The 14,336-nt window shown below is 39.4% G+C and overlaps 1 protein-coding gene across 1 annotated transcript in view; it reads left to right on the top strand.

The window, feature by feature from the left end:
- Positions 1 to 4,101: 4,101 nt before the first annotated feature.
- MDFIC2 (MyoD family inhibitor domain containing 2) overlaps positions 4,102 to 14,336 on the top strand; it is a 72,060-nt gene continuing 61,825 nt past the window's right edge. Inside the window, exon 1 of the mRNA XM_089495434.1 lies at positions 4,102 to 4,192. Coding sequence (XP_089351560.1) covers positions 4,102 to 4,192 — 91 coding nt within the window. The remainder of the gene's footprint in view (positions 4,193 to 14,336) is intronic.

The following is a 14,336-nucleotide window of genomic DNA, read 5'->3' as shown; positions in this document are numbered from 1 at the left end:
ATCTGAGACATTCCAGAAGTTGAGCCTAATAAACCTTAGGTATGGGAAACTACACTGAGACAATTTCCACTAATATTATTTAGTAAAAATCTCTTGGAACACAGAGCAACATTTGACTTTAAAGAATATACAAATCATCTTGGCCTTTGAAAATACAACCCCCAACTGACCTTACGAGCTTCTGCCCAAGACTGAAAACATTCCCTTCTGTTCTCTCAACAAGGTTTGCTAGTGCTGAGGCCTCCTCAGCTTCTCTCTTGAAGAGTCAGCACATAACATAAAGTAGCTACTCATCACTGCCTCTTACCATACTCTCCAACTGTTATGATTTGGCAGGGACAGTCCCAATTAAACCTCTGTCATCCCACCTTTCCCCTTGCTTTTAAAATATGCTAGTTTCTCTTTCCTCCTCCCATTCCCCTGTATGTCTCCAGCTAATTTCTTTGGCTGCAAACTGAGCTCAAAGTAAAAAGTTGTTTACTAAGAGGCTCTTCTGACTGGCCATTAAGGCCAATCTAGGGGCAGAGTTGGGGTGTTGCGTCCACATGACACATGCCTGACTCCACTGCCCAAGGTGCCATGATGCCCGCATCACTCCACACGGTGCATGGCATCATGGCCTTCCTCCAGCACTGCATCTGCACAACACAGTGCCAAAGGAGCACCGTATAGCCACGGTGGTGCGGCTATAGTGCCCTTTCCATGGCACAAAAAGGAGCTGCTTTTTGTGGCTCCTTTTTGAGCCTTGAAAAGGGCGGATCGGGGCTGCAGCATACAGTTGCTGCAGCCCTGATACAGCTAGGAAAGGGATGGCATCACATCATTCCTTAGGAGCTGCGCATACAGCTTCTAACTTAGCCTTCCCAGTAGGAAAAGGCAAAAGCCTCTCCTAACTTGTGTGATCTTCCTCATTGATACCTTTTGCCATCTTGACCACAATCTGGTGTTGCTTGGCCACCCACATTCTGGTTTGGATCTGTGATATGTTGAACAGTATGTCTTAGTTTATCTCTCTGTCTTCTTCTCACTTTCGAGTTGTGGTATCACTTTTGTCTGAGACACTCTTGGCATTGTTATATCATCTTCTTCCTCTTTATCTCACTGAGGGCCCACCCATCTGCTAATAGGGGACTTCTATGGGACAGAAGGATGAAAAAGAAAGAAATGGAGAGCACCTCTTGCTGGTAAGTTAATGAATGTGCTGCATTGGACTAGACTGCACAGCTCATATGTTACAAAAGTTGGCTGAAGAGGTATGCTTGGTGACACAGAAGTGGTCATATGGTAGCTTAAACAATGTCTCCACATTGCGAGTGAAGCCACATTTATTAGAAAACAAATGTGGTTGAGATCCTGCATTGCAAAGTTCTAGAAGGCATAACTAAATTTTATCCCCCTCCTCAAACACTCCACCTACCTGTCTGTGGGCTGGGTTTTCTCCCTCCCCAACAGCTATTCAGTGACCAGAAGAGTAAACTGACAGCTGGAACAGACAGGAGATCCAAAAACCAAGAGGTCCAGGAGGACGTCCTTTTCTTATGGCAGGCAGCTGTAGGACTACAACCACCTGCCTGCTCTTCCCTCCATTTTCTGCTGGCCACTGAACAAGTGTGAAGAAGGATGCCCAACCTTTAGATAGGCTTGATAAGGGAGTTGAAGATGGAGCTACTGCATTTCTCCATCCACTGCAACCTACAAGTACATATGCAGGTGTACCTTACAGTTCTGCATTTATGTCACAAACAGGGTGACAGCCATATACATTCCATACCAGGTTTCAGTGTTGGTAAATCATGTTAGAGAGGAGCAGAAGAGAGTGGTTTTGCTTTGGATAAGAAGCCAGACAGTAAGTATATCCCCTACTTAAAGGCAACTTAAGAGGCCAAGCCCAATCCTGGACCTATTGGTCTATACCAGTAATCAGGAAATAAATAATCATTTCAGCCTATCATTCTTTTATAAGTCAGTTATGGCTGAATCTGATGTCAGCTGATGTTTACCTAAAATATCAGTTAATATTACAGTGAGGGAAAGAGATCATAGCTCAGGGCTACATAGAAGAAATTGTGGTGTCTGTCAAATCAAAGGTTTTGTGAACAGCAATGTTTCGACATACCACCGCCAGCCCAGCAGCTTTGGAAGGCAATTGCATATCTTGGCAAAGGGTAACCTGCAGGCTATTACTAGTCTCCACTAAAGTACTGTATACCTATTAAATGAATTAGATTTAGATTTGTGTTGGCTCCCCATTCCACAATTGATTCCATGGGTCTACTTTAGTTAGGATTAACCAATATTACTGAGGCCATTATGTGTAGCAGGATGAGCCAATGGACTGTGTTCATATGGCAAAAGTTCAGAAGTGAATCTTACATCTTATCAGGCCCAGATAGTGACATGATTTCAGCTGTGCTCTTTGAATGTAAACAGAAGCCTGCATTCCTCAGACAGCTCTTTGAAGAAGCATGATACATCCATTTTTATATAATATAATACATTTTAATTTAATTTTAAAAACTCTAAGAAAAAGCAATTTGATTTGGCACAACTGGTCATGTGCCTCTTCGATTTTTCCGTTGTTTTGCCTCTTCCACATAATTGCAGCCGGATGAATTGCAAGGAGAAATCTTTGGTCGGGACTGTTTGCATCACAAAGTTTTGTCAAGTGTCCAAGTTGGTAACCCTTCCAGTAGGAAGCATATTTTTAAAAGAGCATTTTAGCACAAACTTGGCAGATCCTGGCTGCAAGTCAAATCTGGCACTACACAGCAGGAGAGAGGAAAAAGAAAAGAGTGCCTTGCTCATCTCTTCAGTTTTGTCAGTGTGAGGGAATGCTGGACATTACACAACTCTGGAGTCTGCAGGAAGGACTGAACAATAGCTCTTGGACCATATTATCTTTGCCTCCTTTACATGGAATATACCGGTAATCCTGTGGCAATGGGTGAGCTAGCTCAACTCTGAGAAGATGAAAATCATTTAGAAGAAGACTGGACAGCCTGGTATCCCCCCTCAAGCAATTTGTGGAAGTAAACTACAACAGGCAATCCTCTTAATAACAGCAGGCTAATGTACACATAATACTCCCAGGTACTGTAATTTTGCATGCTTTTGCTGAGGATGAGGCAGGGGTTGGTGATTCTCATTGAGAGAGAGAGAGAGATGGCTGAGGGTGGTGTCAGGGAAATTTTGGTTACACTTTTGCTGAACTTCTCTTTATTGATGTTTATTTATGATCACTTTAATAGTTTGCATTATTGCTATTTAGAATTGGATTAAATAAATATTGACCTACATCGTACCCAAGCACAGCATATCTGCATGCTATAATTTCCTCATAAGCATTATTAATACATCTCAACATAAAATTGATTGCAGTGCCATCAAAGAACACATGTAATATTAATAAAGCACTATGAAAGGGCATATTAGTCTAATGTATGAGCCTTTTCAGCATATATGAGCTTTAAAAATAGGATGAATGCTCATTATTTAACATGTCATAAACAGCTCATTATGTAGCTATTGATAATGGGTACAGTACTTCAAGATGTAATCCTGTATTCACTTACTTGGGATTAAGCCACTGAATATAGTGGAACTTTCTTCTGAGTAGACATCCATGTGAAGTGATGCAGCCCTAAAAAATATTATTGTGGGATATACCAAAGGTGTTTATGATGGCGCTGCATGTTCCAAATATTACAGTAGGAAATACTGAATTTATTTATATGTTTACTTTATTTATTAAATGACTCATCAGACTTCTATATGTTGTGCTACAGTTTTAAAACATACAACAATCAAAATCATAAAAAAAATAGCACAGCTTAAAACTCCATATCAGTAAAAACAAAAATACCAAGCTGAAACAAGTAATCGGGAGCTGAAACTCTAAAAGAGCTAAAACAAAGATTGAAATAATAGATCTCACATATCTAAAACATTTTAAATGTCTGGGAGAGCAAAATCAGATTCTTAACTGCCCTACTGACATCAGTGTGATATAAAAGTGTTTTAAGTTGGGATAGATGTTCTTAATGTTCACACTTTCTCTTAAACTTCACATTTGCTGATATTCTCTTGCTTTCTGCTACATAGATGTCAGAAGCAGAGACCGACAAAGAGAAATTTAGAACAACACAGAGTTTTGAAAATGACCAGCAAAATACTTCACCACTGTTGAAAGAAGGTGAGTACAGTTATTTACTATTGGGAACAGTGTATTTCTAAGTACCTTAGAACTAGAAGACCACCACTATACAGGGACTGTAACTAGCTTTTGCTTATACTTAAAATACTGAGAATCTGGTGTGTGTATGTTAAGTAATCTGATTTTTTTCTGATTAAAAGTAAGAAAGGTTTGAAGTTACTTCTAGGGAGCAGGCCTTGTTTTTGAAACTTGCTATGTGCTGTGGGCTTGCTGTGTTAGTCATAAGTGTTTCCCATTCATCAGAATAACATTTTGAAGAGCCCAAAGTAATTAATGGATGCAGGGAAATGATGTGGTCAATAAAAGATCATGCCTGTACATCATGCTAGTTTATGAGTGAATGGGAATTATTATTTTAATAAGATGAGGGTAAACTGCAGGCATGTTGTTATGTAATTTGCTTTGTTAACTGAATTATTTTTAAAATATTAGAAGGTAGCAAAAGGAAAGGCATGTCCTGACATGAGAAATATGAGATGTTTCGACATATCCTCCATCTCATATCATGACTGATTCATGATAATAAAATTAGCAGAGACCTGTGGCAGCTTAAAAACTAACACATTTCATTCTTGTCTGAGAGAATGACAGGCTAATATTTTTTTCCTAACAGTTGTGGAAATAAGCAAAGATGGCATGAGCATGCATCATCATGTGCCAAGTTACATAACACTCTTATTGGCACATTATTTTCATGGGTTCTACAAATATATGGGGTGGGTAGCTTCCTAGTTCCTCCCCCCCCCCCCCCCATTTCATCATTCTGCTCCCTATGGAGGGCAAATGGTCTGAAGTAAAGAGGCTTTGCTATTTGTAGAAGTCCTCCACACAAAACACAGCCCTGGAAAATCAGGCCTCCATCTTGTATAGAAAGTATGCATAGATATGTGTTGGTTGGGTAACTATGCCTCCATGTTACAAACCAGGAGAATTCAATGTAGTTGTCCCTTTTTTCAGCAGCATCTTCATGTCCTCAGTAGCCTTTAATCACAGCTACATACTAACAGAATACTCTATTTACAAACAAGATGGCCACCTCATTCTAATACAAATATTGTACCAACATCAAGGGTACACTTTATTTATTTGTTGTTGTTTTTATTTCTTGCCTGTCTCTCATAATGGATCAAGGCAGGAAACAACAACAATTAACAAATACATGTCATCATCCAAAAACACATCAGCTAAAACACACATCAATTTAAAAGGACAAATAAAGTGTACACATATTAAAACAATCCGTATTTAAAATTCATCATTAAATTTCAAAATCATCTGGCTAAAAATCATCTGGCAGAAGATAGTGATCTTTACTGCTGTTTTAAATGCAGACTGCATATTCAGCTACCAAATCTCTTCATCACTTTGAACCACTCATACATGTGAAGAAGGCAAGGATAAGACTGGAAGATCTGGGGCTCTGTTTGAGGTAGAAATTGGTTTTGGTCTTACCTGCATTGCAGAAATCATGCAGTTTGACATCACGTTAATTGCTATAGCCCAATGCTATGGAATTCTGGGATTTGTAGTTTGTTATGGCACCAGAGCTCTCTGACAGAGAAGGCAAAATATGGGCCCGTACAGACAGGCCAAAATAAAGCTGCTTCAGGTCACTTTGGAGATATGCTGTTTAAATGAAGCATGCGTCCTAAGAGTCCGAATGCTCAAGGACTGGAACATGGCTTTGGCGTGGCTTCTGGACTCTTAGGACGCATGTATCATTTAAGCAGTATATTTCTAAAGTGACCCAAAGCTTGTCTGTATGGGACCAAAGTCACAAAAGTACAAATCCCAGAATTTCATTGCATTGAACCATTGTGCTAGTTAAAGTGCTGTCAAGCTGCATTATTTCTGCAGTGCAGATTAGACCTAAGAGGAGAATGAGCAGGGCTTCCTACTCACCCCCATGTTTTGTTAATGATCTATACATTTCTTTATTTTTTCACTCACAACACTTAGAAATATTACTTTTCAGATCTCTCAGCAAGAGTGTGAGCTGCATAGTAGAACTGGAGCCTGTTGGCTAAGAAAGCTAGCAAGCTGTGTTTTCTTTTGGCATCCAGTTTTAAAGGAAAGTTATTTTTATTCATGGGTTTTTATTGATTATCTGTGTCTTATAAAAGAAGCAACCACATAGTGGAAGAAGTATGCCGAGGAGATGTGAGGTAGTATCACTCTTTATTTAGTGCCAAACATACTCAGATCTTTACAAAATAATACGTTATGTACTTCTAGCACAATGGTTGTATACACTAGTAAGAGGCTGTGATCTTTATAATGTCTCCATTAAGTGTTTATTGGCTAAAAAAGGTCACAATCGTCTTAATTTGCAGTGGAAATGCTGATCTAAACACTGGGGATATTAACTGAGGAAATTTGAGGAGGTAATTTGATATTTGATTCCATTACTGTCAAACCTTGGAAGGACAGGATAGGAACCACAGATGCAGGGCATGATCCAGCCAAGGTTAAGCCCTTTAAAGTCCCATTGATTTCAAGTAGTGGGAGTTAATCACAAACTACTCTTGCTAGGAGAGCATATTTGAACTGAGAAAAATGGTGAGGTTTTGAAAAAAAAGTATTCCTCAGTCTGTCAGTTAACAAAATGTATTCACTGAGTGTTCAGATGGGCATGTGACAAATATTAAAAGCTGTACACAAAAGTTCAGTTAGGGTCTGTGTGTAACTGTCATTCATGCGAGGTTCTGGGGTAAACAACCTGCAGCCCTTGCACACTCTACAATTGCAGTGCTATGAACCCACTTTAAATGCCGTGGTTCCATTGCATGGGATCCTGAGATTTGCAGTTTAGGAAAGGGTCCTTAGATGTCTCAGCCAATTTCTCTAGTACCTCACCAGACTACCAGCTCCAGGATTCCATAGGATTCAGCCATGGAAGTTAAAGTGGAATGATAGCGGTATATGTGTAGTGTGAAAGGGCCCCTGATACCTTCTGTATGATTTTGACTACATCTCCCAGAGACCCAGAATGGCATAGTTGTTTGAGTGTTGGACGATGATTCTAAAGACCAGGGTTCAATTCTCTACTGGGCTATGAAACCCACTGGGTGACCCTGGGTAAGTCACACTCTCTCATCCTCAGGGGAAGGCAATGGTAAACTCTAAACAAATGTTGCCAAGAGTCCTCAATTGGAAACAACTTGAAGGCACACAACAAACACATGCACACACTTCTCATAATCCCATACCATTTGCCATGATAGAAAGAGCTGACAACAGAGAGACAGAATACCTCAGTGCTTGGCAACCTAGTACCCTCCACAAATTAATGGAACTTTTGTTCCAATGTAGAGAGCAAGTGTATGACCTTCTTTGTGGAATAGGGCCACAGTATAGGAGGGAAGAGGTTTTAAATCCACTATCCCCATGTTAGGGCATCCCCTGTACCTTCTATTCATTTTTTTAAAAAATCATTTTCAAGTACTAACAGCATCAATGATGTCTTTTTTCTGTAATAGCCCAAATGCTCTTGTAGCACAGCTCCATCTTCCATGGACTGCTACCTACTGTAATCAAAATCCCATCCAGGAATTCTGTTTTTTCCCAATAGATAGATGCTCCTCTCCCAAGGAAAATATACTTCTGGAATAGATTTTCCTTTGTAGTAAGGAATTAGTCTTATGATGGAGACAAGGGCCCAAACAGACATTGGAGGTATGCTGTTTAAATGATGCATGCATCCTAAGAGGCCAGAAGCCAGCCAAAGCCACACTTCAGTCCTCCAGTTTCTGGCCTCTTAGGAGGCATGCATCATTTAAACAGCATACCTCCAAAGTGACCTGAAGCAGCTTTATTTTGACATATCTGTTCAGGCTCAGTTTCTTAAAACAGATTCTTTGATAGACTTGAGAAACACTGGTGTGGTACAGACCACCCTTTTGCACTCTGCTGGCACCAATACTAGGGTTAGGAAGCATACACCAACCGCATGCTCCCTAATCCTAGTATGTATGCATGTGACATCATTATGTGGTACCATCCAAATGGCACATATAACTATGATGTCATGCACACACTGTGTCCAAATGGCGCAGCCCACTTGTGACATCTCCGTGCCTCCCCAGGCTGCTTATGGCGGCCTGGTGGAGGCACGGGAAAGATCTCCAAAATGGAGCTCCTTTTGGGCCCGTGTATTGTTGGCATGGCAACCAAACGGCCACACCAGCAATGCAGAGGAGAAAGGGGCATCAGTGGCCGCTCTTATCTCCTCTTTAGTGCCAGAGGTGTCCGGGGGCATGAAGTCCCAAGGACACCCCTTTTCCAGGCCAAAGAGAAGCGGCTGCCCTGCCCTAATCCACCATGAAAAGGGGTGAGTGCAGGCCGCCCCTTTGGGGTGGTCTGTACTGTGCCATTATTGTCCTGTCTGGTTTAAAGGCTGGAACATTTCCTGGGAAACCATGAATTTTAGAATTTACAGTTGATAGAGTCAATGGGGTGGGGGGAGATGCTTACCTCATTTTTTTTTTTAAAGTAAAGAGTTGATTTTATCAGTGTGGTATATGTAGGTCTCTTATGGAAGAGCACTCTATCAATCAAGAATATTTACTAATATAGCTTGACAATTTCTAGAATGCTCACATTTTATCAATGCGACCTGAAAAACTGATTTGCATGATTTTGTTATATTTTGGGATGCATAAGTCTGACATGAACTAGAGAAGACACTACCTCTTTTTAATTACAATGGAATCCCCAAATTCCAGGTCTAAATGAAGGAATGATGTGGAGAATAGGCATCAGTTGCCTAATTCTCCTTCAAGTGACTTTCTTGTTCAACAACCGGTACCATACTTCCTTCAGTCTTTGGCAGAATCTGATATAGTCCTTAAATGTTTTTCTGCTGAACAGATAATGGCATGGTCCTGGAAAAAATATCAAGAAAAATGAATTGCAATTTGTCTCTGAAGATTGTCACTCCATCACTAGAAAGGCACATATAACAACCGCTGATATTCTTTCTAAATTGTACCCTGAAACACCCAAATGACACCCTCACCAAAATCAAGGAGTTGCTCTGGGGCCTTTTCACACTACCCAATTACTATGATTCTACTAACTGGCATGGTTCCATCCTAAGGAATCCTGGGGTTTGCAATTTAAGGACTTGGAATTCTCAGCCAGAAAGCTTTACAAACCCCAGGACTCCATAGGATGTTGCCAAGACAGTTCATAGCATCATAGAATCATAGAGTTGGAAGAGACCCCAAGGGCCATCCAGTCCAATACCCTGCCATGCAGGAACTCACAATCAAAGCACCCCCAACAGATGGCCATCCAGCCTCTGCTTAAAGACCTCCAAAGAAGGAGAATCCACCACACTCCGAGGGACAGTGTTTCAACAGCTCTTACTCTCAGGGAGTTCCTCCTAATGTTTAGGTGGAATCTCTGTTCCTGGAGCTTGCATCCATTCCTGGAGCTTGCATCCATGTCCTATTCTCTGGAGCAGCAGAAAACAGGTTTGCTCCATCCTCAATATGATATCCCTTCAAATAATTAAACAGGGCTATCATATCTCTTCTCCAGGCTAAATACCCAGCTCCCTAAGTCTCTCCTCGTAGGGCATGGTTTTCAGACCTTTCACCCTTTTAGTTATACTCCTCTGGACATGCTCCAGCTTGTCAACATCCTTTTTGAACTGTGGTGCCCAGAACTGGACACAGTGTTCAGATAAGGCCTGAGCAATGCAGAATAAAGTGGCACTATTACTTCCCTTGATCTAGATACTATACTTCTATTGATGCAGCCTACAATCATATTGGCCTTTTTAGCTGCTGCATTGCACTGTTCACTCAAAGTAGTATCACACAGATATAACTGTACAGTACTGTGGATGAGTCCCTGGTTTTGTTCTTGAGAAAAAAGAGTTTGTCACTGAAAAAACAACCATTTATTTATTTATTAGTCTTGCATCTCATTCTTGTTGGGTGAGCTATCAATACAGGGGGTTAACAACACAAATACCCAAGTAACCATAAAATAAATGCATACCCCCCCCCCCACACACACACATTCTCAGTAGTTAAAATACAATAAAACAATGAAAAGACAGCAAACATACTTTAAATTGAAGACTAAAAGCCTGAACAAATAAAAATGTCTTCAAGCTATGGTTGAATAATTGGACTGTGGGGATATGATATAATATAATAACTTGTCATGGAGTTTCATAGATGGGAGGCTGTTACAGAAAATTCTCTGACTTGTATCAACACTATGAACAAAGTATCCCCTGTTGATCTTAAGATATGGGTCATTTGATATCCCTAACCAGTATCCAATGAAAGTCTCTAATGGGGAGTTTCTATTTACATCCTTCCTACCAGTGCTGCCTGTATGTTTGAAATATAGCACCAAGAAGGGCTCACTCTGCATTAGGAAGCTATTTCACCCTCTTCAGTATTTGACACAGCATCAGGAGCCATTGTAATATTGTAATTGAGCATTAGACTATGACTCTGAATTCCCACTCAGCCATGGAAACCCTATTGGGTGACCTTGGGTGAATCACACTGTCTCAGCCTCAGAGGAAGGCAAAGGAAAACCCCTTTGAGAAAACTCTGTGAAGAAAACCCTGTAATAGGTTTGTGTTAGGGTCAGAAATAAGTCAGAAATGACTTGAAGGCATGCAACAAAAAACAATCAAGAACTGACAATAGGAGTCAAAGAAGTCTATAGATGTCATTTGGATAGATCCATGGATTTTGAAACATTCTTTGAAAATACATTTTCCACATGTGGCTGTAATATATTTTCCACATGTAAATATTTTAATGGAGCTGAGCAATATACTGTATAAAAATACTTCATTTATGCCAAAAGGAGGCACATTATGTTTTTGAACCACATACTGGAAGTCAATTTTCTCATTGACTTGTCCATTTTAGAATAATATATGACAGTCTACCATCTACTCCTTATAGCAGCATTCAAATTCTAATGTTCAGAGTACAAAAATGTAGTGCAAGATGCTGGAAAGTTTTTTTTCTTATGCTCTAAGGTCTTCCTTCATCTTCTAGGTATGTTTTGCTCTGTATCAAAGACAGAAACAAAGACAGGTACACAGACATGAGCTTATGCCCTGTTGGGATTCAATCTTATGAGTTAATTAGTATTTTAAGGAGCTCCTGAATATCAGATACTCTAATCTGAGGTCAATGGAATTATTTTCTAAATTATGTGAGAATGCTTCTTGGTTTTACTAAATCAGATATTCCCAAGATTAGAAAGAGAACAGGGAACTATTTAAATACTTCTGGCATTTCCCCATTAGGCATCTTTAAGGAAATTGCAAATATACCTTCTGCCCCTACCACTGATAACTCTCCTAACAAGAGAAGCTACATTTTTCTTCAGCATGCTGGTGCTGTGGAATCGTCAACCAAGGCTGAGCCCTTGTTGAAGATTCCTCAAATTTGCTATTGGAATCCAGAGAAATTTTCTTCACAGATTGCATCGCCTTTGAAACCAAACAATCTAAACTGGCTATTTTTTATCACAGAAGTGCATTTACTGTCCAAGCAGAGTGCCATCTCCCAGTATCAGTATAGTGAAGGAAGGGATATGCACAATTCAGTCTTACAATCTGATATTTATCCTCCCGTTTAGTGCATCAATCAGGTACATAATTGTTCTTCTGAATGGATAGCTACAAGGTCTATTTAAAAACCCAGTTATCCAAAAAGATACATTCATTCTGATCTAATGGGATTTGAAATACAGAAAAATTTCATAACCTATCTGAATTCAGTTAAAATGGTACAAAATAAAGTAACACCAACCATGGACAATGAAGCTCCATTACAACTTCTTCATTTTTCTGAAGAAGCTGTTTTTATACAAAATCCTAGGATAAAGTATCTTTAACAGGAGTTTAAAGTGGGCAGCACTTCTGTTTGTAATAGACTGTTCAGATTTTCCAAAATATTAATATTAGAGAATTTGCAATAAATTGATGATCTGCAAGAAATGTTTCCAGTTTCTTCCAAATTTAGGTCAGCTTTGTCCTATATATAGTAAGCAAGCATTTATTTTTTCTTTAGGAAAGGACAAGATATCTCCCTTTTCTATTTGAAAGTAACTTGATTTTTAATTTTAGCTGCAGCTGTGCAGGAGGATAGATTTTGTCTTAAGATTATTATTGAGACAGTTACTTATTTATGGGTCCATTAGAGAAAATATTTAAAATATAAGTTGTATAACCTTAGGTGACTCCTCTCCAGTTATAAGAACGGGAAAAATGTGGCTGAAAAGTGATGATGCCAATCCCAAAGGGCTAAAATCCTGGGAAGATGCCTTGTCAGCTTCAGGCCTATGATCCGGTGAATTAATCAATGCAACCCTTCTTTTAAGTTGTAAAAGAGCAGATTTAAAGACTCCCTTTCAGTGGGCACAGAGTCTATCAAATGTAGTGTACTTCCAGCTTGCTGCTATTAATTGCAGTTTTATAAGCTGAGTGGCTCTTGAACTCTGCAGTGCAATCTCCTGGGAAAGACAAAGATTTTAAACACACTCAGGAGTCAGAGAAAACAATGTTACAGTAACTACAGAGGTGTTAGAAGGACTTCCGTTAAGGCTGCCCCAGTAGGGTAGTTATAATGTCCATCCTGAAAAATATCTGGGAAAATAACATTGAGGCAGTTAGTTGAGCCTACAGGCATCTCCAGGCCTACTTTATTAATTCATGGTGTATTTATGCTCTTTGGAAAATAGGGAGATAGAGTAAAAACACCCCACAATAATACATTTATTGGTTTCAGCAAGATTCATGCATTTATTTTTCCTACATTTATGTACTGCTTATGCTTCAATTAATTCAAGGTGAGGTACATAGATCTTGCCCTCTGTACTTCTTCTTTACAACAATTCTGAAAAGTAGGTCAGACTTAGAGAGAGAGAGAGAGAGAGAGAGAGAGAGAGAGAGAGAGAGAAATTGGCCTGAAGAACTACCCATGAATTATATGATTCACCACTGACTAGAACCTGGATCTTCAAACTCCCAGCCTAGCATTGGGCCATCTCTTCATGGATAGTTTTTTGTGGGTTTTTCGGGCTATGTGGCCATGTTCTAGAAGAGTTTATTCCTGATGTTTTGCCTGCATCTGTGGCTGACATCTTCCACAGATGCAGGTGAAACTTCAGAAATAAACTCTTCTAGACCATGGCCACATAGCCCAATAACACCCACAAAAAACTATGGATGCCAGCCATGAAAGCCTTTGACTTCTTCATGAATATTTCTTTATAATTTCCAATGCCAGTTGTCAGTTTTCCCCAGTGCTGCAATCCTCCCTTCCTCCCCTTACACGTTCTACTTAACTCTCATGGTTAACAATCTTACTGTGTTCTCTAACAATGATATTGATGTGCACAGTTCAACTTGTAGAAGTACATTTTCCACAAACACATTGTGATACAAGTGGTTCACATAACAGACAATTTAAATACAACAGCCCAATAGCCATAACAAAATACACTGCAGCATATCATTGGCATTCCAGTGAGGGCAGTTCATATAAAACTTACAAAAATTTGAAATTTTTAAATAACTTTCTAAGCCCTGCATGGTCAAACCCACATTTTTAGGTCCTCATTTCTTTCTACTAGTCTGCTTGGGATTTGCATTCTAGGAACTTGACTTCTCACTCAACTAATGCTTTTCTCTTCCTTGGCTGGATTTCATCCTTTTTAACTTGCTGCTGTATAATCTAGCAGTTGCTGCCCTGAACATTTGTGGACTGCTTCTTTCTTTGTTGTTTCAAATATCAACTGAAAGCTTTCTTGTTTCCTAAAGCTTTTGGAATTTAAATTTAATATTTTTTAATATTCAATATTGTTTTATCATCTGTCAAAGAACTCTAGTGCTTCACCAAACTTCAGATCCCAGGATAGAGTCATGGCATTTAAAGTGGTTTCAAACTGCTTTAAATTCTGCAGTGAGGATACACCCAAAATCTCTTATGTGCACATTTTTTGCACCTTTGTAAAATTTTCACAAAACTCTCCAATTGTGAAAAATCTTTTAAAAAGTATGAAGTGCTCAGTGGAGATAAAACTTTTGAAACATTTAATTCCCATAGTTGAAGATTTGTGTTCATGCCTTCAA

This window comes from Sceloporus occidentalis, unplaced genomic scaffold (genome assembly GCF_023333645.1).
Source record: "Sceloporus occidentalis isolate IW3139 unplaced genomic scaffold, rSceOcc1.0.p SCAF_1, whole genome shotgun sequence".
In the NCBI taxonomy this organism is placed as follows: Eukaryota; Metazoa; Chordata; class Lepidosauria; order Squamata; family Phrynosomatidae; genus Sceloporus; species Sceloporus occidentalis.
Note: the sequence above shows the minus strand (reverse complement) of the source record. Positions and strands in the feature narration are given on the sequence as shown.